At 35.6% G+C, this 23,600-nt stretch overlaps 3 protein-coding genes across 6 annotated transcripts; 1 reads left to right on the top strand and 2 right to left on the bottom strand.

The window, feature by feature from the left end:
• The first annotated feature begins 3,606 nt into the window (after positions 1-3,606).
• On the top strand, positions 3,607-4,382 carry LOC125210418 (GPI-anchored protein LLG1-like). Its single transcript, XM_048109978.1, has 2 exons — positions 3,607-3,799; positions 3,882-4,382. The coding sequence occupies exons 1-2, from the start codon at positions 3,679-3,681 to the stop codon at positions 4,265-4,267; spliced, it is 507 nt and encodes a 168-aa protein (XP_047965935.1). The 5' UTR covers positions 3,607-3,678; the 3' UTR covers positions 4,268-4,382.
• A 469-nt stretch (positions 4,383-4,851) lies between these two features.
• Positions 4,852-5,658, bottom strand: LOC125214932 (ubiquitin-conjugating enzyme E2 11). Of its 3 annotated transcripts, none has more exons than XM_048116166.1 (4): positions 5,577-5,658; positions 5,378-5,520; positions 5,148-5,252; positions 4,852-5,079 (listed from the first exon to the last, which is right to left on the bottom strand). In XM_048116166.1, the coding sequence occupies exons 1-4, from the start codon at positions 5,656-5,658 to the stop codon at positions 4,936-4,938; spliced, it is 474 nt and encodes a 157-aa protein (XP_047972123.1). In that variant the 3' UTR covers positions 4,852-4,935. The 3 variants fall into 3 exon arrangements, with proteins under 3 accessions (XP_047972123.1, XP_047972124.1, XP_047972125.1); XM_048116167.1 differs by having other exon boundaries at positions 5,115-5,252; positions 5,378-5,505; positions 5,589-5,658; XM_048116168.1 differs by having other exon boundaries at positions 5,378-5,505; positions 5,589-5,658.
• Positions 5,659-6,645: 987 nt separating this feature from the next.
• On the bottom strand, positions 6,646-22,068 carry LOC125209315. 2 transcript variants are annotated; one of them, XM_048108918.1, is made up of 25 exons: positions 21,667-22,068; positions 21,482-21,591; positions 20,641-20,806; positions 19,382-19,482; positions 19,187-19,259; positions 18,912-19,047; positions 18,456-18,616; positions 17,730-17,854; positions 17,538-17,637; positions 16,881-16,977; positions 16,461-16,512; positions 15,010-15,111; positions 14,784-14,930; positions 14,531-14,693; positions 14,215-14,445; positions 13,985-14,139; positions 13,095-13,223; positions 12,766-12,883; positions 12,455-12,650; positions 12,171-12,282; positions 11,934-12,088; positions 9,240-10,668; positions 7,994-8,188; positions 7,034-7,505; positions 6,646-6,801 (listed from the first exon to the last, which is right to left on the bottom strand). In XM_048108918.1, exons 1-24 carry the CDS (start codon positions 21,797-21,799, stop codon positions 7,035-7,037), a joined length of 4,857 nt encoding a protein of 1,618 aa, XP_047964875.1. In that variant the 5' UTR covers positions 21,800-22,068; the 3' UTR covers positions 6,646-6,801; position 7,034. The 2 variants fall into 2 exon arrangements, with proteins under 2 accessions (XP_047964875.1, XP_047964874.1); XM_048108917.1 differs by lacking the exon at positions 6,646-6,801 and having other exon boundaries at positions 6,840-7,505.
• Positions 22,069-23,600: the final 1,532 nt, after the last annotated feature.

Raw genomic sequence — 23,600 nt, 5'->3', positions numbered from 1 at the left:
AAATGTTAGGAGTTTTGGTTGATGTGTTTAATTGGAGGGAGAAAAGATAAATGTAAGTATTAAATAGAGAGAGGAAGAGATTTGAATATTTTAATCTGAGAAAAAGTGCTTGAGTGTATAAATTAGAGAAAGAAAGTTAGGGTTTAGGGACAAACTGAAGTTACTTTGTTGTTTTCAAAATTAGAAATAATATCATCTTAGTTGGGACAAACTAAAAACAAAGTATGTCATCTTAGTTGGGTTGAAGTGAGTAATATTATGAGTTTTATCTCTCTTGACTCTTGAGTTTTGAATTCATTGAGGCTTTTATTCACTTATCAAACTAAATTTAACATACTCACTTGTAGTGTCATCCATTATATTACAACTTATCAAACGGTCCATCAATCCCATTTGTAACGTCATTTATCCACCCGCGTTCATAGCTGCTTATTCATCGTTCATCAAACAAGCGACGATGATCATATCAATTTATATGAAGAATAAAGTTCATGTTTGGTCCTAAACATATGACCATTTTACGAATTTGGTCCAAAACATTTAATTTTTGATTAGTGAATCCCGAACAAACAAAAATAGTCCGGAAATGGTCCTCTTTGGACGGCGCTGTCCCAAAACTAACGGTCAATGCTAATTAACTAATCCTTGACCTAATTATAATACTAATTCATAATTAATTAAAGACTAATTTTGGTCCTAAAATATGATCATTTTACAAATTTGGTCCAGAAAATTTTTAAAAACAAGAAATTAGGGTTCAACCTCCACCTTCTTCTTTGTCTGGCTATCTCCGATAATATACTCAAGTTTTTCAACAATTCGACGGTAGATTGTACGATAAGCTCTCCAACGACGGAATCAAGCAGGTGCTCAAGTCCTTCGACCACCGTGTCTCCCACTACATGTCCCTTGACGCACCGATTTAGTCCAATTCGGTCGACGTCTCCTCCTTCCTCCACGTCGTTGACCAATTAATGGTTTCATTTGTTTAGCCTAGTTAAAAAATCATATTCCTCCCTTCCTGTGGTTCGATCTCAAAGTACTACCTCTACAGCTATAATCTTGCAATAAAGTTGTAATATTATCGAAATATAATTAGAATAATGTGATTTTCCACACTTTTGAAAGTACCTAAAATTACAGATCATGAGTCTCTATTTATAGAATGTTCATTCTTATATTTTAATGACACAAAAATTGTGACGCAATTACTAGAGTTTGAATTTTTTTTTTAAACAATCATAATTTATGACACAAAAGAAAGCGTCCATAAGTTAATGGAAAATTATCTTCTTCTTTTTTTTACTTTTTAGTACACTTTTATTTGTGTCCTCTAATATTAGTTGGGACTTAGGACACCAACAATAAGGACACTTTACGAAGTGTCGGTGGCATAATTATACACACAAATTAGCATCCTTACTACTTCCTCCGTCCCCCGTTAATTGTCTACTTTGGTTTCGGCACGAGTTTTAAGAATTGTCAAGGAAATTGGGTTAAAAAGTTAGAGGAATATGGGTCCCACTTTTCTTAATTGGTTTGATAAAAAAATGTGAGTGGAATAAGTTAGTGGAATGTTGAACCTACTTACCATTTATGGTAAAAGTGAAAATGGACAATTAATGAGCGACGGACGAAAATGGCAAAAGTGGACAATTAATGAGGGACAGAGGGAATATAATTAAAATTGTTCGTTATTTTTTGTTGTTGTGACTCTCATAATGACATAAATCCCAATTACAAAAGGAATGTTAATACACATCCGTATTACTCAAAATGTCCACCTTTCTTTTTTAATTTGTCCCACTTAAAATGTCCACTTTTCATATTTAGAAACAAATAAATCTCTTTCCTCTCCTCAATAAAACACCCAACTACCTTTCCTCTCTCTACTATATTACACTAAATATTTTTTCTAAAATTCCGTGCCACCCAAGATTGTGGACATCTTGGGTGGAACGGGGTAATATAACAGAAAGAAAACCTACACGGGACAGGGACTCTAATCTATATATAATTACTAAAATGGGACGAGGATGTCTGCTATGCAGTGGCGTATCCAGGATTTTCAATTTGTAGTGCAAAAAATAATTACGACTTAAAATTTCAAAATGTTTCTAACTTTTTTTTGGTTTCGTTGTTATGTTTTTTCAATTATTTTATTTTTATAAATAAAATCTTTATCCGTATTTTCTTTATCAAAAAACTTCATTTTAAATAAAAATAAATTATTTTAAAGTATCACGTAAACTATACATTTGAAATGCAAGTATCCATATTTTGTTAATTAGCAATATATAATATAGATATGAATATATAATGAGGAGGGTAGTTTTAAAAATATAGAGTTTTTTTTAACTACAAAAATATATACAAGTATCTGTTAAAAAATAGTTAATGAAATTTAAATATGAAAGAATACAAATTAAATTATAAAAGAGCAAGTTAAAGGTTAAACTAATAAATATATTTGTTAAAAACAAAATAATTAATAAAACTTAAATATGAATTGAGAATAAAATAAAATTGAATTAGAAGTGATATAGATTAAAACAAAATCAATTTGGAGAAGAGAAAGTTGAAGTAAAATTTAAGAATATGACATGTGCTTAGGAAGTTCCAGACTCGGGCTTCTAGCTTGGAAAAAGATCCAACTTACTGCTGGGCCATCTATGAAAATAGGACCAAATAAAGTATTGATGCACAAAATTTTGGCGGCACGGGCACAATTGTACCCCTTGTTCCAATGTGTATACGTAGTAGTGCTACGTAGTGGACGTGCATGTGTCATCTGTTTTGGCAAACGCCTAGTATTTAAAAAATCGATTGAATTAACAATTTTTAAGTTGATCTCATCATCAACATGACGGAGCTGCTTTTCTAGTAGTATACGTACTTTTTTATTTGATCAGGCCAAGTCATTGGTGGTCAGATTGTAACTTATTTTACCTGTTTGACTTTCCTAAATTATAATCCTATTGAGGGAAAAAACTATCAACTATGCCGTTGACATAATAATTTGACCGAAACAAACGAGAATGACAATTAAAAATAACAAATACCTTACCAAATGAGCATTATGATAATGGAGTAGGAAAATACTCTTTCTGCGAAAAGTATGTCACCGTTCTTTTTTTATACGACAATTTGAAAATAAAAGTGTGTCATCTTAATCATGATGGATATATTAATATGAGAAAGGTTTACGTTCTAGGTTTCATAGCTACACAATTAATTTTGATTCCAATAGTCCTAACAAAACTGAACTTCTATAATAAAACGTAAACTCTTTGGAGTGTAATTACAAACATTAATCTAAAGAACAAAGCCATATCAATTTCATAATTTTTAATATTTCTAATCAAACTAGCTTGATATACAACAAAAGATATTCTTGTAAAATATATAAATTTTATTCCATATTGGGGTTTGGGAGTAATCTTAGCTTGATCTGGTCATCGCTTTTTTACAAATAAAATGAAGAGCAACAAGTAGCACGAGGACTCAGTCTAGCCATTCTCCACTTCTATTGATGTTCTAATCACAATATCTTAATTATACTTTGCTCAAATATAAATTGAGAGAAACAAGTTGAAATCAAAAGCAAAGCATAGTTAGGAATCCAATCCTTACTTCCTTTTCGGATTCGAGGCATATATTTCAGTTCACTAAGGTACGATGAATCACAATCCATTTCTTCATCTTGTCCTCTTCCTCTTCATCATTTTCGCGGCTCAACTCCCGGCTGTAGTCAGCCACCAAGCTGGGAATGGAAGGACTCTTCTTCAAATAAAGAAACGTAAGTGATCATGAACACTGTTAAATTGAGTTGAGTTTATTAGTTAAAGAGTTAACATATATGGTAAATTTGGTTGTAACAGCTTGCCCTGTAAACATTGAGAACCTAAACTACACTATCATAACGAGCCAGTGTAAGGGACCAAATTACCCTCCCGAACCATGTTGTTCGGGTCTGAAAGAATTGGCATGCCCTATTGCAAGTGATCTCAATGATCCAACCAATGACTGTGCTGAGCAGCTGTTCAGCTATATTCCAACGATCGGGAAGTATCCGACTGGCTTGTTCAGCAGCGTATGCAAGGGTAGCGAACGAGGACTTGAGTGCCAATCACCAACACCACCAACACCAACCCTTACAACTACAACTATAGCTAACGCTGCCCCTCCAATCAGGATTTTCCCTCCAATCTTCATCGGGCTGCTGCTTTTCCCTCTTCACTTTTTCGTGCAAAAATTTGGGCTTTAATTTAATAATAATGCTTATAGCAGATTCTGTCATTCTGATTTGGTCAAATATAATTTTGCTTGCCATGAAACTACTTGTACTATTAAATTATCATTGAGATGTCATCCAAAAATGAATAAATGTGTTATTTAAATTTACCAAACGCTTGCATCTGATTTTGCTGGATTAATATTTCAACTTGCGATAAAGCTTATTTTCTACTAAATGAAAACTAGTATCTACTCCAATATAGAGTAATTTACAGTTGAAGTGCATCGCCCCATTTAATTTATCTATAATAGAAAAAACTGTAACAAGTGACAACATAAATCCATAACCACAAACAATTTTTAACCTACATAAACAAAAAACTATAATCAAAACAAGTTACAACTCAATTTTCAGCCAATGCAAAAGCCATGAGTAGCATGAATAATCCCTCAAAAAATGAAAAATGACTGATAACTTAAGGGCTTAAACACTTTGTAATCATCAAATGGATAAGTAAAAAGCTACTAATAATTTATAGATATATATATATATCAAATTATCATACAAAATATATTAATCAATTGTAGAAAAACCTCTTTAGACCTTCCATAACTAGGAGATATAGTAAAGTGATTAGAGTTTAAAGTGTCAGCATATGCTGTTGTTTTCTACTACTATTATTACTACTCGGTGTAACTTCAACCCATAGCATACTTTTGAGTCCAGGATCGTGCAGTGATCTCGTACTTGCTCCGGTTAGTCTTGTATTGTTTAGCAATCTCAGCCTCAAGGGGATCGTCCGGGTTTGGATCAGTTAGCAAGGAACAGATAGAAAGCAGCACCTACACCATAAAAAATGTGTAAAAAGTTACAACACCGTTAAAAAGTTACAAGTCGAACTAAACAATACCTTTGAAATTGTGAGGGCAGGGCTCCATTGCGCCTTGAGAATATCCAGACAAATGCTACCTTGACTGTTGATATTTGGATGGTAAACTTTAGTTTTGAAAGCTACCTGTTCACAGAATACGAGTGAAAAATCAGAATTACGAAGCATTCTTTGTGAATATGATGCTACAAGTATGTGCAGTTTCACGGACAGAAAATGTCAAAATAGTGTCAACAGATGTACACAAGTACCTTTGGTGGTTTGAATGCATAATCGGGCGGGAAATGAATAGTTGCAAGAAAAACTCCTCCAGCATAAGGACTGTCTGGAGGGCCCATAATAGTGGCTTGCCATTCGAACATGTTATCATTAACAGGCCCTGTATAAAAAGTTGGGACAGCACGAAAGGTTGAGATGAAAATAAAAGAATAATTAGGAAATGAATAAAAGATGAAGACGAACCAGCACTACAAGCTGCAGGAGGGTCTTTCTTCAACTCCGCCAGTTCTTTCATGATTCTCTTGGAAGCCATAATTGTGAGAAACAAATATGAGAAGGAGATATACATTTTCACTTGGATTCTGCCATATATAGAGCGTAAAATATATTACTATTGATTTCGAATATTAGCTATTTAATTTTTGCAATTAATAGTGATAGCGTAAAATATATTACTATTAATAAGATGAATCTTTCTCTCTTTTATTTTTGTCACCGCGACATATAGTTCTACCTCTTCCCCGACTATTTCATGTTAATGTATACCATGGATTTCATTTTTCTAATTTAAGTTGTTCAAATCTTGTTTCGGCTGCTTTTATGTTGCAACAAAAACAAAATTATATACTACTCCCTCCATTTTTTTTTAATATAAATTATTTTCATCTTTTACCATTTTCTAAAAATAAACATTTTATTTTAGAAAACTTCTTTCTCTCAAAGATAGACATTTTTCACTAAACACATTTTTTATATTTTATCTCTCTTTCTTACTTTTCTTAAAATCTGTGTCATTTCAAAAGTTCCTATTTTATAAAATGAATGAAGTATTATATAAATACTTGGATATCTAAATCTCAACATTAAACATATTAATTATATCATGTTGTGCTATAATTTGGTCCAATAAAAATACTCTAATGTATTCAATAGATTTATCAAAATCGAAAAATACTCATATCCATAAGTCAGGTTTATTCAATTAATCTCATTTATCAAATTGTGTTATTAATTCATAATTACAATTTATAATTTTATTAAGATAAAATAAAAGGAAGAAATACGAAAATACAGATTATGGATTTCTAATGGAACGGTGATTCCAAACCAAAAGTTATACTCCCTCCGTATCTAAAAATTTCTCCTCACTTTAATCATTTTTGGTAGTGAAATTCACATGCCGCTAATTTTTTCAACTCACTTTCTATTATATTTTTTAAAACTCGTGTTGATCAAATTGTAATAAATAATTAAGAACGGAGGAAGTACTACCAAGCAAGAGAATGAAACGAGAGTAAAATAGTGAAATGCTGTTTCATTCTCAATTCATTCCATCCGTATCAAGAAAGGCCTTAAATTGAATTCCAATAGTCACTAGTCTAAAATAAATAAAACAAAATGAATATTAATTGGCATCAAAGGAGAAGTCCTGGTACCAGTAACCCGCAAACTCAACCTGAAATAACAGAAATTACAAATGTAGTAATACAACAATGAAAAACACGAAAAGGGTTGTACTACAACATATATAAACAGGGAGCAATGACGAAACATCGTCCATCATAAATTTACAAATGGAAAAAATATGAGGGGAACAAAAAATACTCAAAAAAAACCACTACTAGTCGACGTAACAACAGAATTTTGGGCACAAGCCGCAGACAGCCTCAAACGATTCAGTAATTTACCTCAGCCAAATGGTGAAGGAACAGGTCCAGCAATGGCATCTGACCTTTTAATGCTGCCCATGCCACAGATAATGCAGCCAGGTGTCGACAAAGCAGAGAACTTAGCACCACAGAGATCGCAGACATCATAACCAATGGTAGATAGACGGCTAAGTGTAGCAGCACAGAACTGTGAGGGGTCTTCCAGGGGATCTATGGACTTGTTGGACAAGCCCCTCTGAAGACACATGTCAATCAGGCTTCTCAATTCATCTTGCTTACCAGCGGGTGCTTTAGACAAGAGTAACTCGAGCATCTGCTTTGCATATGCGTAGTTCTGCACATCCATGTTTCTTTTTATGGCAGTCCGAATACAATTTATCCTGTGCTTCGCAAGAAGTGGCAACGAACCCAAATGGCGAGACAGCCTGGCCATCTCATCTTTTGCACTAATTGCACTGGGGCCTTGGACTCGTTGCAGTCGGTTTATTTCCTGCGATGGAGCGAAAACAACAAAGTACATGAACATATGAATATGCCATTTGTTTGTTAGGGATGCAGTACATACAGAATTTTAGAGGGATTCACGAGACTGAAAGTTCATCAAAAAGAGGAAAATCAGCACTAGAATCAAAGATTAAAAGTCAAAATTACATACTAGCATATGATTAGTTGTGACAGGAAAAGCAAGTTTTGACAACTAATTCATAGGCTGATATCATATCAGCCAAATCAAGTGACTTTAAGAATATCCTTCAAGCTAAATTTATTAGTTAGAAATGCCAGATTCATTAGGAGCATAAAGGAAGATAAAAACATGTCCAATAAGGACATATTAGTTTGCTCAGGCAAATGGATGTTCCACCATACTTCTAGGAACAACAATGTAAAATCAATAGGCAACTGGATGTTCCAACAGTGTTTATTAGAAAGAAATATTAGCAGACAAAGAAATCTGATAGCAAACAGAAACCAGGGTACCTGGAGAAGGGTTACTGCAATCTTATATTGTGCACAAATTGTAGCTTGCGCTTTTATGTCAGCTCCACGAGATTGGTCCTTTGCCAAAGCTAAGAAAGCCTCATCAAAACAGGACAACGCATCTGAAAGTTGATTTTGCTCCAGGTGAGCAAGTCCAGTCTTAAAACAAACTGCAGCTGCGGCACCACGAGGAACCTAGAGCAAAATGAAAACAAATGTCATGTTACTCTTACTCGATCACCACCATTCCCCAACTCCAGTGCCACCCTCCTCCCAACAAAAAAAAATCACGACAAAAAAATAACAATAAAGAAAAGAACTGACAAAAATAAACACAAACAATAAGTTTGTTAAACACCATATAAGGGAAGGACGAGCATCCGCAAAAAATAAAAGGACAGCTAAGAGTATATAGCTCTATTCCTACAGTACTACCAGTATCTTAGGTATCACTCACCACATTTCAGCATCACCATGCACAATTATATTTTAATCTGAGTGGCACTCTGAAAGCTAAGAGTTTGACCACACAATCACCTAAACCCAGGGTCCCAGACGCAAAAGCCCCCTAAATTTAGCGGGATATGACTTGTCAAACATTTCAAACATTGCACCCTCGTATGCAGCCCAGTTCCAAAATAGTTTCATTTATGCAAGACTGACAATATGTTGACTGCATAAAATGTAATATCAACAAATTTATACTTAATTACTTATCACAGCAAGCATAAGTATATGCAAAGACTACACAACTACGCAAATGTAGGTATTATGACCCATTAAACTATACAAAGACCTTCCATATTAAGTAGTTCAATTAGTTGGATGATTAACACCAGAAAGAAAAGGAGAGAACAATACAAATTCTCCAACAAAGGTAATTACATTATACATATTGTTCTCAATCCTAAATGGTTCAAGCCCAGGTTGGGCATCATTCCTGCCAACACAATTTCATAAGTAACTTGTAAGCGAAGCATCAGCTTTATAAGCACAAGGTGCAATCTACCAGTATCTACACATATATGAGAGCCTCTAAGATTTTGTTAGCCAAAAAAAGGAGGCCATGAATAAGATAGGTGATCTAGTGCAGATAACAATTCATTGCAGATTTGAACTACAATTACTTTACACACAAATCTCCACAAGACTCAGAGGTATTCCATATTTCCATGATATACAGCATCATCAAAGTTGGCTACATTGTGTTATAAAGTCATACGAGCCAAAGGGAAAAGAAAACTACCTGCCCAGGACGTACAGCTTTTGGAGGAGAAGCTGCGCGTGAAGCTTTTGCTGATGCTTCTGATCCTGGAGCTTCAAGTGAGCTGAGATCGAGAGGCTGACTAGACCCTGGAAGTTGTCCCGTCTGGAACTGTTGTTGAGGTGGAGCAGCTTGAGGAGCCACCTGGGGAGGTATGCCGCCATCTGGAAGCCCAATGGGCTGATATTGAATGGGTTGTTGAGTAGCTTGAGGGGGTACCCCACCATCTGGTAGACCAATCTCAACTGCAGGTGCACTACCCTGGTTAGCTGGGACCTTGTTGTTTGCAATACCTTGTCCTTGAGGATTTTGATCTAGTCTTGAAAGGATAGTCCCAGCAGGAGGGAGTGATGCTGCAACCTGAAGGGATGATATTGTATTCTGGAAAAAGTCCTCTGGTATTGGCCTAGCATTACTTCCAAAACCTGGACCAAAGGAGGTAGGCTGTGATGAAGTTGGCCCCTGAACCAATGTGCTGGTTCCAAAAAGATCTCCAGGGAGAGAAGCTTGACTTGTGAGGGTTCCCGTGGTAGCTGGGGTGGGCTGAGGTACAAGTGCACCCAAATCTGGCGATGAACCAGTTAATGACTTGGTCAAACCAATTGGCAGGCGTAACTGCTTAGTTGCTTCTTTAATTTTGTTCACATCTACTGTTGCAGATGCAACTGGTTTGTCTCGGATCCTAATTTGCAACTTCTTGGTTTTTGAAGTTCCCTCCTCGTCACTGCTGCTACCATCAGCTGCAGTACCATATAGTGATTTCTTAAATTCTTCTTCAGCCTTTGCCTGAGCATCCATAGCACTGGAACCAGTAAACTGTTGTGAGAGAGTTTCTAGACCCATGAGAGAACCAGCCTTGGATTCACCGTCCAAGGGCACTTTGGGTTTGTCTGATACTGAGGCGGCAAGAGCTGCCTGGAGACCATTAGCCTTGATACCACTATCAGCTTTAATTGCTTTCACCAAACTGTCTTCTCTCACCTCAACAACATTACCTCTTCCCTTGACCAAACCAAGATAAACACCAATATGATCTGTGACAATGGATGGGATGGTTCCATCGTCAGTTTTCATGTAAGGCATCACCTCAGCAGCTAGTGCCCACTGAGGTATGTCCTTCAAGTTAGTAGGTGTCTTGATTTCCCAGTTCCCACCGCCCCATTCACGTCCTTTAGGAACCATACTTTCAGCAGCAAAGTTTGCAAAGATTCCTTGTGTCCACCCAGTTGAGCGGACTCTCAAGATCCTATCACAGTATCTCCTCAACTCTGAATCAGCACCATCTTCCTCCAGCTTCTGGGCAAGATGCCGCATTGCACTAGGGTTAAGGTGGCATATAAATAGATCAAGCATGCTTTCAAAGTCTGAGATAACTTCAAAAGTCTCCTTTGCACTATCAAACTGTCCGTATCTGTAATATCACTTGTTATTAGCATGTTGAAACCAGTAAAGCTAGACAGCAAGGGCAATGAATGAAAAAAAAATGTAAGCAAGAAGAGACTATCACATACAAAGAACCAGTCACATGAAAGTTGAGTCAACATTTAGAAGCAACATAATAGCTTTTTATAATCATAACCATAATATGGAGAATAAGACTCCCAAATAAATTAAACTATGATACTAAATATGGTGGCATTTGTTAGTGATGTTCTTTTTTTCCCCTTTTTGGGAATCTATTCTTTTTAATGACTGAGTTTTCTAGTAAGCATTATAGTTTTTGTCTTAATACCATGGAAATTTTTATTAGTAGTCCACATCATTCTTGTGTGACTTTTATTTCCAGGAAAAGAAAACACTTAACACATCTCTTCACCATTCTTCACTAATAGCAGCCACTAAAATCCATAAAAATAAGAAAATTGCTACAAATAAATTTATGTGGCAACTTTACAGAGTGGCAAAAAAAATGATGTGTGCATGGGCCATGGAATAATTTAAAACAAAGTGCTTGCGTAAGTTTACTTCCACAGACCAAATCACTTAACAGATCGCCTAAGCATTCTACTAATACCACCCACTAAAAAATAATACTCCCTCCGTCACCTTAAAATAGGAACTTTTGAAACAGCACGGGTTTTAAATTTTAATACAAAATTGGTAAAGTAAGAGCGATAGAAAGAAAAGTGTGTTAGTGGAAAATGGGTACCACCCCATTAGAAAGAAAGAAATTTCCTATAATAGAAAGTTTCTGTTTTTAGGAGACGGACCAAAAAGGAAAGAATTTCTATTTTTAGGGGATGGAGGAGTAGCCGAGTAGTAAAAAACAGAATAGACATTTTTTATATAATAACTCAAAAGGGGTAAACATTTACACAATAATAGGGTGCAAAAATTGGTAAGGCTGGCATTACAAAGCAATAATTCTTGGTATTCAGCTTTGCCAAGATACGAAGATACGGTCACCCTTGTGTAGCAACAAAGAAACTAACAAGAAAAATACCTTAATACAAAAAATTTCTTGCTATAAGAATACCAAAAATGTCAATTTCAACAAAAACTCATTACTGATCACATTGAAACAAAATCAAAGATGGCTTTAGCCTATACATCATCTTAACAATTTAAAGAGTATCGAAGATGAGACACATGAGTTTAGAAATTAACCATCTAACTAACTTACGAAAACAGCCCTGGAATATAATAAGCTAGACAAGAATTGTTATGATTACACACCTGATACATGCATATCCCAACTGCCGGAACCGATGGAACAAATGTGAGGTTGGGGGGCATCTAGGATAATCTCTTGATCGCAGAAACTCATCTTTCAAGGCAGATAAAGCAGTAGAAAAACGAAGTGCTTTGATTGCATATATTCCCCTCAATACCTGAGGCAGGAAAGCAAAAAAGTTGTTAAGGGGGTGTTTGCAAATTCCTTACGAGAAAAGTTTTTTAAGTATAATCAAGCACCTGTGTGAATTGCAGGCCTGATTGAGATAGTGATACAGCAAGATCACCACAAACTGGAGAGCCTCTAGCAAGAATATCAAGTGATCTTGGAGTAATACGCAAGCTATCAAACCTTCAGTCAGGCATAAAAAAGAAGCATGTCAACAGTCACGTAAATGCTAATATTATACACTTGTAAAGAAGACAAAACAAGAACATGATAACTAGACCATCATTCCTAATCATGTATAAGAAAAAGGTATATTGTGGATCACCAAACTACTTATGTAAAATCAAGAAGTAACCTTGATGTTATTTGATATAGTACTTCTGACAAATCGATTTTCTGCTCAAAACATTGTTGCATTGTTGCATATCCAATGAGAAGAGGTTCAAGTAGCCCCGCAAGGCAATGTTTGATCTCAAATTTCTTCTTTTGACTAACATTGATATCACTAGAGATTGCAAGCAGCAGGCGGTCATTTAAAGCTCCAAGCAGCACTGTGTGCAGGCAATAAATTGAAAAGTTTGTTAAGCTTTGAACATGGGAAATCTTAACAGAATATAATACCATTCCATGGTCCTCTACTGAGCAAAAAAAGTTAAGTTACTGTACCTGCATTAGGCATGCTAATTGAAAGGATTGTTCTAACTTTTCCATCCCAACCCAGCACATTAATGGAAGTAGAAGTAGAAAAGAGAAGTGCTGGTCCAAGCCACAACAGGGATCTAAAGTAACCAAGAGTTAAGGGCCCTCAAAAATCCAATGACGTGAAAATAGAACAATAGTCATTATTCAAGGAGCTGTTAAAGAGTTGGTTACATCCTACTCAACCCCAAGGGGGAAGTGAGTGAGGAAACAAACAGATGCATGCATACGTGCATGTGTGTGTATTTTTCACATACATATTTAGACAGAGAGAGGTCGGAGTGCCCAAAGGATATTGGAGGAAGTCCTTTATCAAATTTTGTGGAAGAACTGGCCAATACATCTAAATCAGCTGTAACAATGAGCACACGTTGTGTGGTCAATATACCAGCAACAAAGCCCCTAAGTGTTTCTTGCCATTGTACCTAAAAACAAAAATTGAAAAATACATTAATGGCCCTACAAAATTTCACAAGTGAATCATCAATATTAAATTTAAGAAAATAAATGAATAAATATTCAGATCTTTGGAATGCAAAAGGTTCAGGACTCCAGAATTAGGATACATCAGAAAACCTCTCTTACTAGCATTGAAATCAGAACTTAATTAGGTGCAGTAATCTCAGTATTGTAGTCTGTGGAAAATGTGAAATGAAAAACAAGAAAGAAAAGGTTGCACTGCCACATTATCATGTCAAGTTTCTTTCAGGTCACACTCACACCTGAATGTAGGATTTGGTAGGAGAGAGGATTTACAAAAAGATGTTGAATCGAAACTCACATTCATTAGATGTCAAATTCAGTAAATAGCCTCAAAACTAGTTAAGAATGGGAATGAAAAATTTTCAAATCGATTCTACAGAGAATTAATCCAAACAACAGATATAAACTTGTCAATTATGAATATTCATGTCCATTTCCTTCAAAGTAATTGGAGGCTCATCTAAAGTTAACAATAAAAGATTCATCCATGCATTATCCTGCACTAATCAACAGTTATGATGCCTGCTCAAGCATCCATGCATATTCTCCGCTCACATGTTTCTGAAGCAGTGAAAAAATACTATATTGAAGGAACACTATGACACAAGTCTTCTTACAACATGCAGGCTATTAAAAGGTTAAGAGAAAACTTAATGTTAAGATTCATCCTTGGTAACAGGAGATAGAAAACCTGGATAATTACCTGAAGTACCACCTCATTTACTTTCAATTTAATCGATTTCCGCCCTTCAGCTTTTGTTGAGATGTAATGTCCATCTGTGCTAGGAAGACGGTATCCTACAATGAGTTTTGCCAAAGCAATCTGATCTCCATGAGAAGCAATTAACAAAGTTGACTCTGCAAAAGAATTCTGGATCAATAGCCACTTTCCTCAGGCATATATGAAATGAAAGTAAAGTCCTTTTTAAGCACCTAGAGGAGTAGAAAAGATGCGATCAACTTCACTTTCAAACATAAACTGCATGGGACCCTTGATAGAAGAGGTTTCAGTTTCCTCTGACTGGTTTTCATAAGCAGTTAAATTTTTCTCAACGGATTCTTGAGAGCCAGCCCCTGGCAATATATACAAGGAAAGTGTAGTCTTATCCTCGTCCAGAATTGCAAATTGATTTTCATTAGAACCAACGAAGGCTGCATCTGCACCTGAAAACTTTGCAAAAGATGGATTAAAGTAATCACTCATTGCACAGTTCAAAATACAAAAACAATGTAGAAATGCTGTACAGACCTTTTACTGTGGTAACTTTACTATTTGCAAACTGAGGATCTGTGTTCTCCCAGTACAACACTACCTCATTCGTAGCACCACTTAGCTCATATACTACAAGAAATATGTGCTGCTTTTTACTATAAATAATGTATTTTGGATTAATTTCTACATTTCCAGGTATCTGCAAACAAAAGATGAGTTTCATATCATACTCTAGTAGTAACACTAACACAATTATTACTAGTCAAGAGAACGAACTAACAGAACTTACCGAAGTATAAAGTTTCTTATAGATACTTTCACTTCCAGAAGTAAGATTATACGCCATGAGATTTGTCCCTTCAATATAAAAAGCCCTGACAGGATAGTGCAGAACCCGGTTCTCTTTACTGAAGAAATTTAATTCCAGGTGAAATGGCTGCCAAATTGAGTTAATCAGTGTCTCTCCAATGTCCCTGTCTATGCATGTCATTTAGCATCAAGATCAGTGCAGTTACCTGACAAATAGGAAAGTCTCGCAAATGATTTTTTGTGTCCATAATGGTAACGAGAGGTAATCGGGATATTGGAGCACTCTTTGCATGGCCTTCCATGAAATGCTGCCATGACCACGAAGAGATGATAATTCAAGCACATTTACAGAAAAGGGGTGGAATCAATTTAAAGTTTGTCGCAGCTCATAATTGATTGGTAACAGACCAATGTTTAAGGAATGCTCTAGACTCTAGTACAATACAGTGTTGATGATGATAAATGCTTATTGCATCCTTGTAATTGCAATAGTTATAATAGCTCTCCATATTTGCGAAAAAAGGAGAGACATCAATTAAACTCTAATAAGCTTGTATAAGTTACTAGCCATTGAACTTTGAAGCTATCCCAAGTTGCTAAAAGATCTAAGCAAATCAATATTAATCACAATTTAACAAATATGGGTTGTTTGTCTGACTCGTAAGCCAAGTAAAAAAAGAATCCAGCAATATTTTCAGAAGTTAACTCCTCCAATGTAGATTCCGCAACAGCTTTAGTTCTGAAGAGGATATAAGAGATAAGTAGTATAGTACGAATTCATTGCCTATCACATACACTGGTGAAAATGGAAATTAGCTTAAAACTGAACACTGATATTTATGTATTTCTCCCCAATTATCAGCTTTTAACAAAAGTTCGTCATTTCTATATTTTCAACATACATCAGACGTCCAAGAATCCAGAGCACATGTTTCTTCATTGTGCTTTTTCGTTCAATTAGTAGAAGAGTGTTTTTATTAGAGGGACGGCAGAACACAAAATGGAAATATAATAATACGATAGCTCTCCTCAAACGAGGCCAGTGACGAATCGTCCAGAAAACAATATAATTCAAAATACTCCTTACAATAACGTAACACCCCTATATACTAGTACTGCCCTTATTTGACCTAAAGCCCATGCACAAACAAGCTGACCGAACCAGAATTAATGACGAGCAATACTAATAATAAAGGAAATAATTAACACTGGGCCGCTGCTCTCTGGCAGCGAGCAGACACCTGCCATGGTGCACTCTATCAGTTTTAAGGAATTTGGCCTTCTAAGAGTTTTGTCAAAATACTAGCCATGATATGTTCTATTCAAACCTCTTAACCTTCAGTTGTAAAAGGAAACGTGTCTTACGAGAAGTGATTTTCTATAGTGCTTAGAGTTGGTTGCAGGGGGGTTAAACGACAAATATTATAAAGCACTCCTAATTCATTATACCTTTAAAGAAGTGAAATAGTGCTGTTTAGCTGGTTAACTTTTCTTAACAGTCCCTATCCTTTATCATCAGCAATTATATAGCTACAGAAACTATGCATGTCAAACCAGGGCCCTTGTGGTCAAACTCTTAGCACTTCATAACAATAAGCTCTAGATATCCATTAAATGAATATATTAAATAGAATAAGTTAGTGAAATACGAGCTTACACTGTAAAGAAAAGCCTTCCTCGCCACGTCAGAAATTGTAAGCTGGCTTTGACTGAAATGAAATGAGAATGTCAAGGATGCCCAAAAATGATAAAACTAAACAAACAACTTGTCTCAGGATTCCAGAACATAATGTATTCATCAATTGAACATTATTCTTAAACCAAATTGTTAGCCTCCATCCAACATTCAGGCATGTTTAGACTTCTAAAGACTAAAGAGTCAATATAAATAGTTGAGTTGAGCATTTATATGTCAATGACTCAACATACAACCTTCCACTCTAAAAGGTTTGCTCCATACTATGACAGGGCAAGAAAGAATTCCATTTGCTTGCTACCAAAGATTAAATTAGGGTGGGTCATCATATGGGATAATAATGATGAAATTATATCTCATCAAGCAACTTCCGTTACTCACCCTTTCATATGATGCTCTTGAAGTTGAGCTTGCAGTTGATGATCAGCTAATATACCAGAAGAACCAAGGGATGCTAGTTTTTCCTTTAAGACAGATGCTGCTCAACATATCATAGTTAGCAACTATAAGCTAATAATATCATAAGCACGTATGACAGAAAGCAACAAAATACAATGAAAATTTCAAAATACGAGTATATCTTATCATTCAGCTGCATATTCATTGGAAATATCAAATTTCATAAATTGAATCAGCACATAATCAGCAGAAGATTGGCAATATTATTCCTCTTTTAAACTAAAACAAGCTACAAAATCAGTCCAATCCAAATCAGACTCAAAAACCAACATTACAAGATTAAGAACTTCAAGTGTTCCCTAACTCCCAATAGACTGGCCAGCAGACAGGATAGGGATCTAGCACATACAAGCTGACTGCCAATACAAATATTATCAAAAGGAAAATGAGTTTTGTTTTCCAGGAAAACCCGCACCTGAAAGAATTTCAAAACAGGGAATTGAACTGCAAAAAATTAGAACATAAAGCCACAACAAATTTCCAATGGCAATCACCAAAATACAAACACAAGAGGCATCTGACACAAAGCAAGTATGAGATAAATTATCAAGCAAGGATAACAATACATGGGAAAAACACCTGAAGATCCCCTTGCGCTTTGCAAAACAGCAAACAGTTGTTTCCGACCTTCTCTAGTATAAGCAGCTCGATTCTTGCGGTTATCTCCCCCAGCCATTCCCTATATAAGAATCACATAAACTATTTGTTTATATCTAAACCATCTGATTACGCATCATGCAACCCCCATCTGATAAGTACGGAGATGCTTACAGCAAAAAGTAATGTTGCTAGATTCAATTTTGGGTGAACTTCTAAAGCCCTTATTCGAGGGAGAGGATAAACAGCTTCTCCTCCTTGCTGAGATAGAACACGAGGGATGTCGATGGATTCAACAGCTGTATGATAAAAGATTTAAAAATTATAATGAGAATTAAACCATGCCAGGATTCACTATGGAGAGGAAAATAAGTTAACTTCAAGATGCATCTCACTCAGCAATTTTGCCCGCATCCCTAATGTCCAAAAATAGACATGGAAAATGATAACCAAACAGACAAATAATGTTCAACTGTTCAAGTGTACAGTTTCATATTAGCCATCAACATACCAAGTACAGACTCAAGAGGTTGGATATTAAACTATCTAGAATCCTAGATATAAGCATTTTGGGTATTAATATCTATATTTCTGAGCGGGTGTTAACAAAGTAAGCTATAAGAGAGTAAGAGAAACTTCCTCATTGAAAAACAAAACTGAAAATATTTAAAAAGGTGAAAGAATAGAGAGCTGTTCCAGGAAACATAGGGAAAAGGTGAGTCTTCCAAAGAGGGGCAAAGTAGCTCAAGTATTTTGGAGAGAGAAGTAGCTTTCAAAAGATATGTCTATATTATCTAGAGCATAAAAGGATGGTATCTCGAAATAGGCCATTAATAACAATGTGGAACATCATGGGAAACAATGTTACTCTTAAAAGGAAAATCTGAGAGATCAACTAACCAGCAGGCTCAAAGAAATTTGCTTGCATTGGTGGTCTGTTGGGATTCACAACTACGCGTGTTTTCCAGACTTGAACACTTCCGTCTTTTGATAACGTGACAAGCAACCGCAACATTGGGAGCCAGGAAAGTGATGTGATTGGTTGTGAACCTGCCTGTGTACTAGCATTGCAAATGACAAAAAATTGCCATGATTCAAGGACAAGGATCACCATTACAGCCCAAATATATAGTTATAATAACAAGAATGTTACTAAAATAGTGATTTACGATACAGAAAGATGCCAACACAGAAACTAGAATCAAGAACTAAAGAATCCCAATGAGACATCAGATATATACTGGTAGTTAACAAAAATGCAAAGCGTAATTTTTAAGTATATACTGGTTTCATTATGACATAAATGTATATGCAATACAAGAATATTGGCATAGATGGTGTCTATAGATAACTCACATTCCGATCATTATAGGTCTTTCGGTGGAAACATCCCATGCCAAAATTGTACCTCGTCTGTCACCAACAAATATCCATTCCAGTTTTGGATGAAATGCAAATGCTCCAGCACCCTGTAGCTTGATGGTGTTATCAACTGCAAAGGGACCAACTAATTAATAATCAATCATTCCATCTTAATGAGGAAACGAACGTTCCAGTGAAGCTATGAAATGTTTCAGCCTTCCAGCAGAAAAGGAGAGTATAAAGGCACATAGGTGCTGATCAAATCTTACGTTGTAGAGTATACAGAACAGCGTATGACTGGATATTGTAAGCTCGAACTAAACCGTCTTGATAAGCCACATACTAGCAACAGAGCAAAAGCATAAAATCATCAGCATCTATGAAGGATAGGTATAACCTGACACAGACAAGTGGAATCGCAACAGAATTTGGGAGCTTAAGAACATTCCAGTTAAAATTCTTACCAAAACTGGAAGACGGGGATGGCAAGCAAGATTGACAATAGGTTTCTTCAGGTCGGTCTTTATTTTGGTGGGTGCTTTCCCACCTACCACAGTTCCAACAACTTGACACAAGAAATTATCATAAATTAGCATCATGCAAGCAAAACCAACCAAAAAGATCCACCAATATTATCTATGAGTCTGTGACCATAAGGAATCCAAGGCTGTTACACAGTAATGATAAACTGTCTGGAATAGAAAATTCAATATTACAAGAACCAAAGTAAAAAAAAAAAAAAGTCAGGTTGTTGTAGCACTAAAACTAATATTTGTGTTTTCTTTTTTTGAGAATTGAATTAATGTCAAACGTGCTGGTACTCTGCAGTAGAGAAGAAGTAAAACACTAAAAGTTGTTCCTTCCAATGCAAGTTCGTTGAGAAATGAACAAAAAACCATTGATGTGTCAACATGTTAAAAACATGCTGGTATTGTGCAGTAGATAAGAACTGAAGGTTGGTCCTTCCAATGCAAGCAGGTAGTAAAGTGAACAAGAAATCATTACTTTCTTCATATAAGCTTCTACATTGTCATTACACGAAGTGCACAAAGCCAACTGTATGATAGAATTATCTTTACTGAGTCTCCTTGGAGATCTCCTTAATATTGCAATGCTGGGATCCAGCAGTAAACCTAATTAGGAGAGCCATGTTGTCCTCTGTGACACCTCATAAATTCAGAATAAAGATCCATTTTTCCATAATCAGTCGGATATCCTTTCATGATGCAAATTGCAAAAATATCAAAAGAATTGAGGAAACCTGCTATTTCCAGCAGATGAGGAAAATAATTGGTTTGTTGCACTAGCCATAGACAGTAAATGATAGAATAACAATAATAATTAGTCACAGTCATTATCATATCTAGTGGGTGGGACTGTCCAACACCATGGTAAGCGTATCTATTTGTATCGATAATAATGACTTTTCCATTACTAAACACAATGAAAAGTATAGCTTCATAACCACCCTAATATCATTAACTATATACACTCCATCACCATTTAAACATGCACGACTACAAACTAAATTATCCAAGAAGACAATAAGTTCAGACTCGTTCCCTTCTCCAGTTTTCATTCCATTCTTCCCTCCTTCCCCTTTGGCAGCCCTTAACACCAAGATCCCCACCCCGCTCCTAGCAGCCTTCAGTCTACATATTGGTATTTCAGGAAAGCAAAAAAACACAAATAAATAAATAAAAAGAGCACAAAAGGGCTCAACCTGTCACACTCATCTTCTTATGGAAACCGAAAAACACTACAGGCTGAAGAGGAGTCAATGCGAGATGGACTTCAGTGTCAATTGATATCTGTTCAGTCCTCTTTTCAGGTGAATGCAAAACACAGGTTTGCTCAGTGTCAAAGTCACAGGAACGGATTGTACAATCCTGCATGGAAAGTAGATCACATTCACAAATGAGGAGATAATATATGAGGTCACCTTGATATCAAGTTAGTTGAGTAAAGGTGAGCATGAGACTGGATGTGGAAATGTATATGACATCAAATTTTGGATCATTTCGACACAAGTCTGCATCATTGAGATTTTTCTGATCGTACCCGTTACAATAAGATATGAACCAAACAAGTTAACTTGAATTGTATAAATAACAAACGGCCTTTTGATGTCCCAAAGTTCCAATCCGTTTTAGTGCACACTGGACTATTTAACCTATACTATTTTATCAATCTAGGTTAATCCTCATTAGTAAAAGCCTCCTACCTGGAGAAAAGGAAGACTATATGTTTCCAGTCTAGTATTTCCATATGTGGAGGGGGAAGGTATGCTCAGCGACACAGTCTCAAATATTTCCACTAAATAATACATATTCCATCCCACTTCACACATTCCCCTATAACCATATCATCCACCAGTCCCTTCCTCCAAACAAATTTAGTGCACCTCCGATTACATTTCAGGGTATCGAAGCAATCTAAATTGTGTAAGGTGCTACCTAGTGTTGATCCCAAAGCTCTTACTGTTCCTATTATAGCATTTTACCATAATCACAAATAATCTCATTCTCCACATCATCGATGAAAAAGGAATTCAGAATACTGACCTCAAGCACCGCAACGAGCGAATGGCCAGCCGTGGGGCTATAAGCCATGCGAACAACCGGTGAACCTATGTCCACAGACGCGATCTTAGCCCCGGTATAAGCATCGAACTCTGCACACGCATAAACACAACTTCAATTACAAAATACCTTGTAAAAGGAAGATTAAAAAGTCAGCGCAAGCATACCTATGATATGAGTGCCGATGGCGGCGGAGACGACCGCCTGAGTCGGGTGGAATGCAGCGGCATGGGGCTGTAAGGGTTTGGAGCTCCGACCGGTGTGCCGTAGATCCAGATGGTGCACAGTGGCCCACTCCATCGGAGAACAATTCCAGCTACCCTACACCCGCTCTAAGTCGATGCAATTACAGTAAACAATCCGATTGAAACATGCGAGTTCAATTGCAGTTGAAGGAGATGCAAAGTTCAGATCGGCAGAAAATGGGTGAAGAAAAGTTGAAGATCTCCGATAAGAATAGAGAACTTTGCGATTTGAGGGGTTAATAGTCGGAATCGGATCCACCTAGCTCGGTGTCTGCTCCTTCATCAACATTTCTCTCTTAAGATTTCTTAATTCTTTAATCCCAAATTTAATTGGCATTTCGATTAGAGATTAGACATTGTCCTACATTTTCGCTTTGGATTTCAGTTAAATAATTAATTTTTTAAAGTTAATTTCTAGCTCAAATGAGTGACTCATTTTCAAAATGTATTTTGAAAAAATGATACAGATCCAGAAAAGTAAAAAGAGAATAATGGAAATGAAGCCTTTTTTTTAAATTATTCTCTTTTACTTTATTTTTTTTATTTAACTATTCATTATTATTTTCTCAATATAATGGTTAAAAAGAAATCAATCATTTGAATTGAGATGGAAATAGTACTAGTTAAATTGTCTTTCGACTGAGCTGTAATTCATTTTAATTTTTTAGAGACTTGAGTTTTTAATTTACATTTATGAAATTTATTATATCTCTAAGTATCTAAAATACCCCCAATTAATATTTATAATTATTATACACCAGTGTAATCTATACATATATAAAAGACGAGTTTTGGCCATCTTTTTGAATATTTATAAATTTTGGGTAAGATTTTAAATATGTATTAGTTATAGATCTTTTTGATATTTGTAGATAATTGTGTATATAATTGATAATAAATATTTTCAGTTATAAGTAACTATTATTGGATTAAAAACTTGAGCCCATTAACACGCTTTTAACACATTTAAATGGTGTTGGCCGGGGGAAAAAATTTTGGTTGGGTTATAAACTTTATAGTAAAATTTTGCCGTTACTTTAAAATTAATAATACCATAAGAGTTACACTATTTAAATAAAGTAACGGCCAATCATTCTTATGGACTAATTGAAACTAAGGTTGTGCTTATATCAATTGGTGGACTGTTTGAAATTAAGGTTGTGAATTACCATTACCATATTTATTACGTTTATCCAAATCCTATACCAACGTCTTATAGATTTTGGTCATTTTCTTTTTGATGGAATATCTTTTTTGATCAAATTTTGGTTCTTTAATCATTACTTAAATGTGGAAATGAATCAAGAAAATTTGTGTCTAATTGCATATATAAAAGAGGAATTTTGGGAGAACTAACGCTCATTGAAACTATTTTAATGCATAAAATGAAAAGTTTTTTTGAGTTTTCATCATAATTAAGAATTGAATCATGTATATGTGAATGATGAAAAATCATTAATTTGCATAATTACGATATATAACCGTTGCTAATTAATAGTAGTAAAATTTTAGTGACACACAATAACGCCTATTACTCCACTCTCCTTATACTGTATAAATAAATCTCTCCTTATACTGTATAAATAAATCTCTTTCCACTGTGTCAAACAACCGTATCATTTCTTTTCTTTTCAAAAAATACAAAGGCTTTCGTAAAGAAGCTTCTTGCAGTCTCGCGGTCTTGGCAAGAAAAATGAAGTGAGGTTCGAGCTTAGCAGCACAACTCACACCAGCACTTGCTGGTTTGAGTAATCGGAACTTCAATCTTGCACGGGAAGAAGTGGTTATGTTCTTCCTCCGTCCGTGCAAGATCATGCATGTAGCCAACTACTAAAGCGCTGTAAGAGTGATCAAGC

Source organism: Salvia hispanica, chromosome 3 (genome assembly GCF_023119035.1).
Source record: "Salvia hispanica cultivar TCC Black 2014 chromosome 3, UniMelb_Shisp_WGS_1.0, whole genome shotgun sequence".
Taxonomy (NCBI): domain Eukaryota; kingdom Viridiplantae; phylum Streptophyta; class Magnoliopsida; order Lamiales; family Lamiaceae; genus Salvia; species Salvia hispanica.
This window is presented reverse-complemented; position numbering and strand designations above follow the sequence as displayed.

Coding starts and splice junctions, on each gene's coding strand:
- LOC125210418 (XM_048109978.1), top strand. CDS start 3,679: ATGAATCACAATCCATTTCTTCATCTTGTCCTCTTCCTCTTCATCATT. Junction 3,800..3,881: donor TCTTCTTCAAATAAAGAAAC/GTAAGTGATCAT, acceptor TGGTTGTAACAG/CTTGCCCTGTAAACATTGAG.
- LOC125209315 (XM_048108918.1), bottom strand. CDS start 21,799: ATGGAGTGGGCCACTGTGCACCATCTGGATCTACGGCACACCGGTCGG. Junction 19,048..19,186: donor TGTTCTGTATACTCTACAAC/GTAAGATTTGAT, acceptor GTCCCTTTGCAG/TTGATAACACCATCAAGCTA. Junction 12,089..12,170: donor CAGGCCTGCAATTCACACAG/GTGCTTGATTAT, acceptor TTCCTGCCTCAG/GTATTGAGGGGAATATATGC.
- LOC125214932 (XM_048116167.1), bottom strand. CDS start 5,658: ATGGCTTCCAAGAGAATCATGAAAGAACTGGCGGAGTTGAAGAAAGAC. Junction 5,506..5,588: donor TCCTGCAGCTTGTAGTGCTG/GTTCGTCTTCAT, acceptor CTTTTTATACAG/GGCCTGTTAATGATAACATG. Junction 5,253..5,377: donor ATGCATTCAAACCACCAAAG/GTACTTGTGTAC, acceptor TTCTGTGAACAG/GTAGCTTTCAAAACTAAAGT.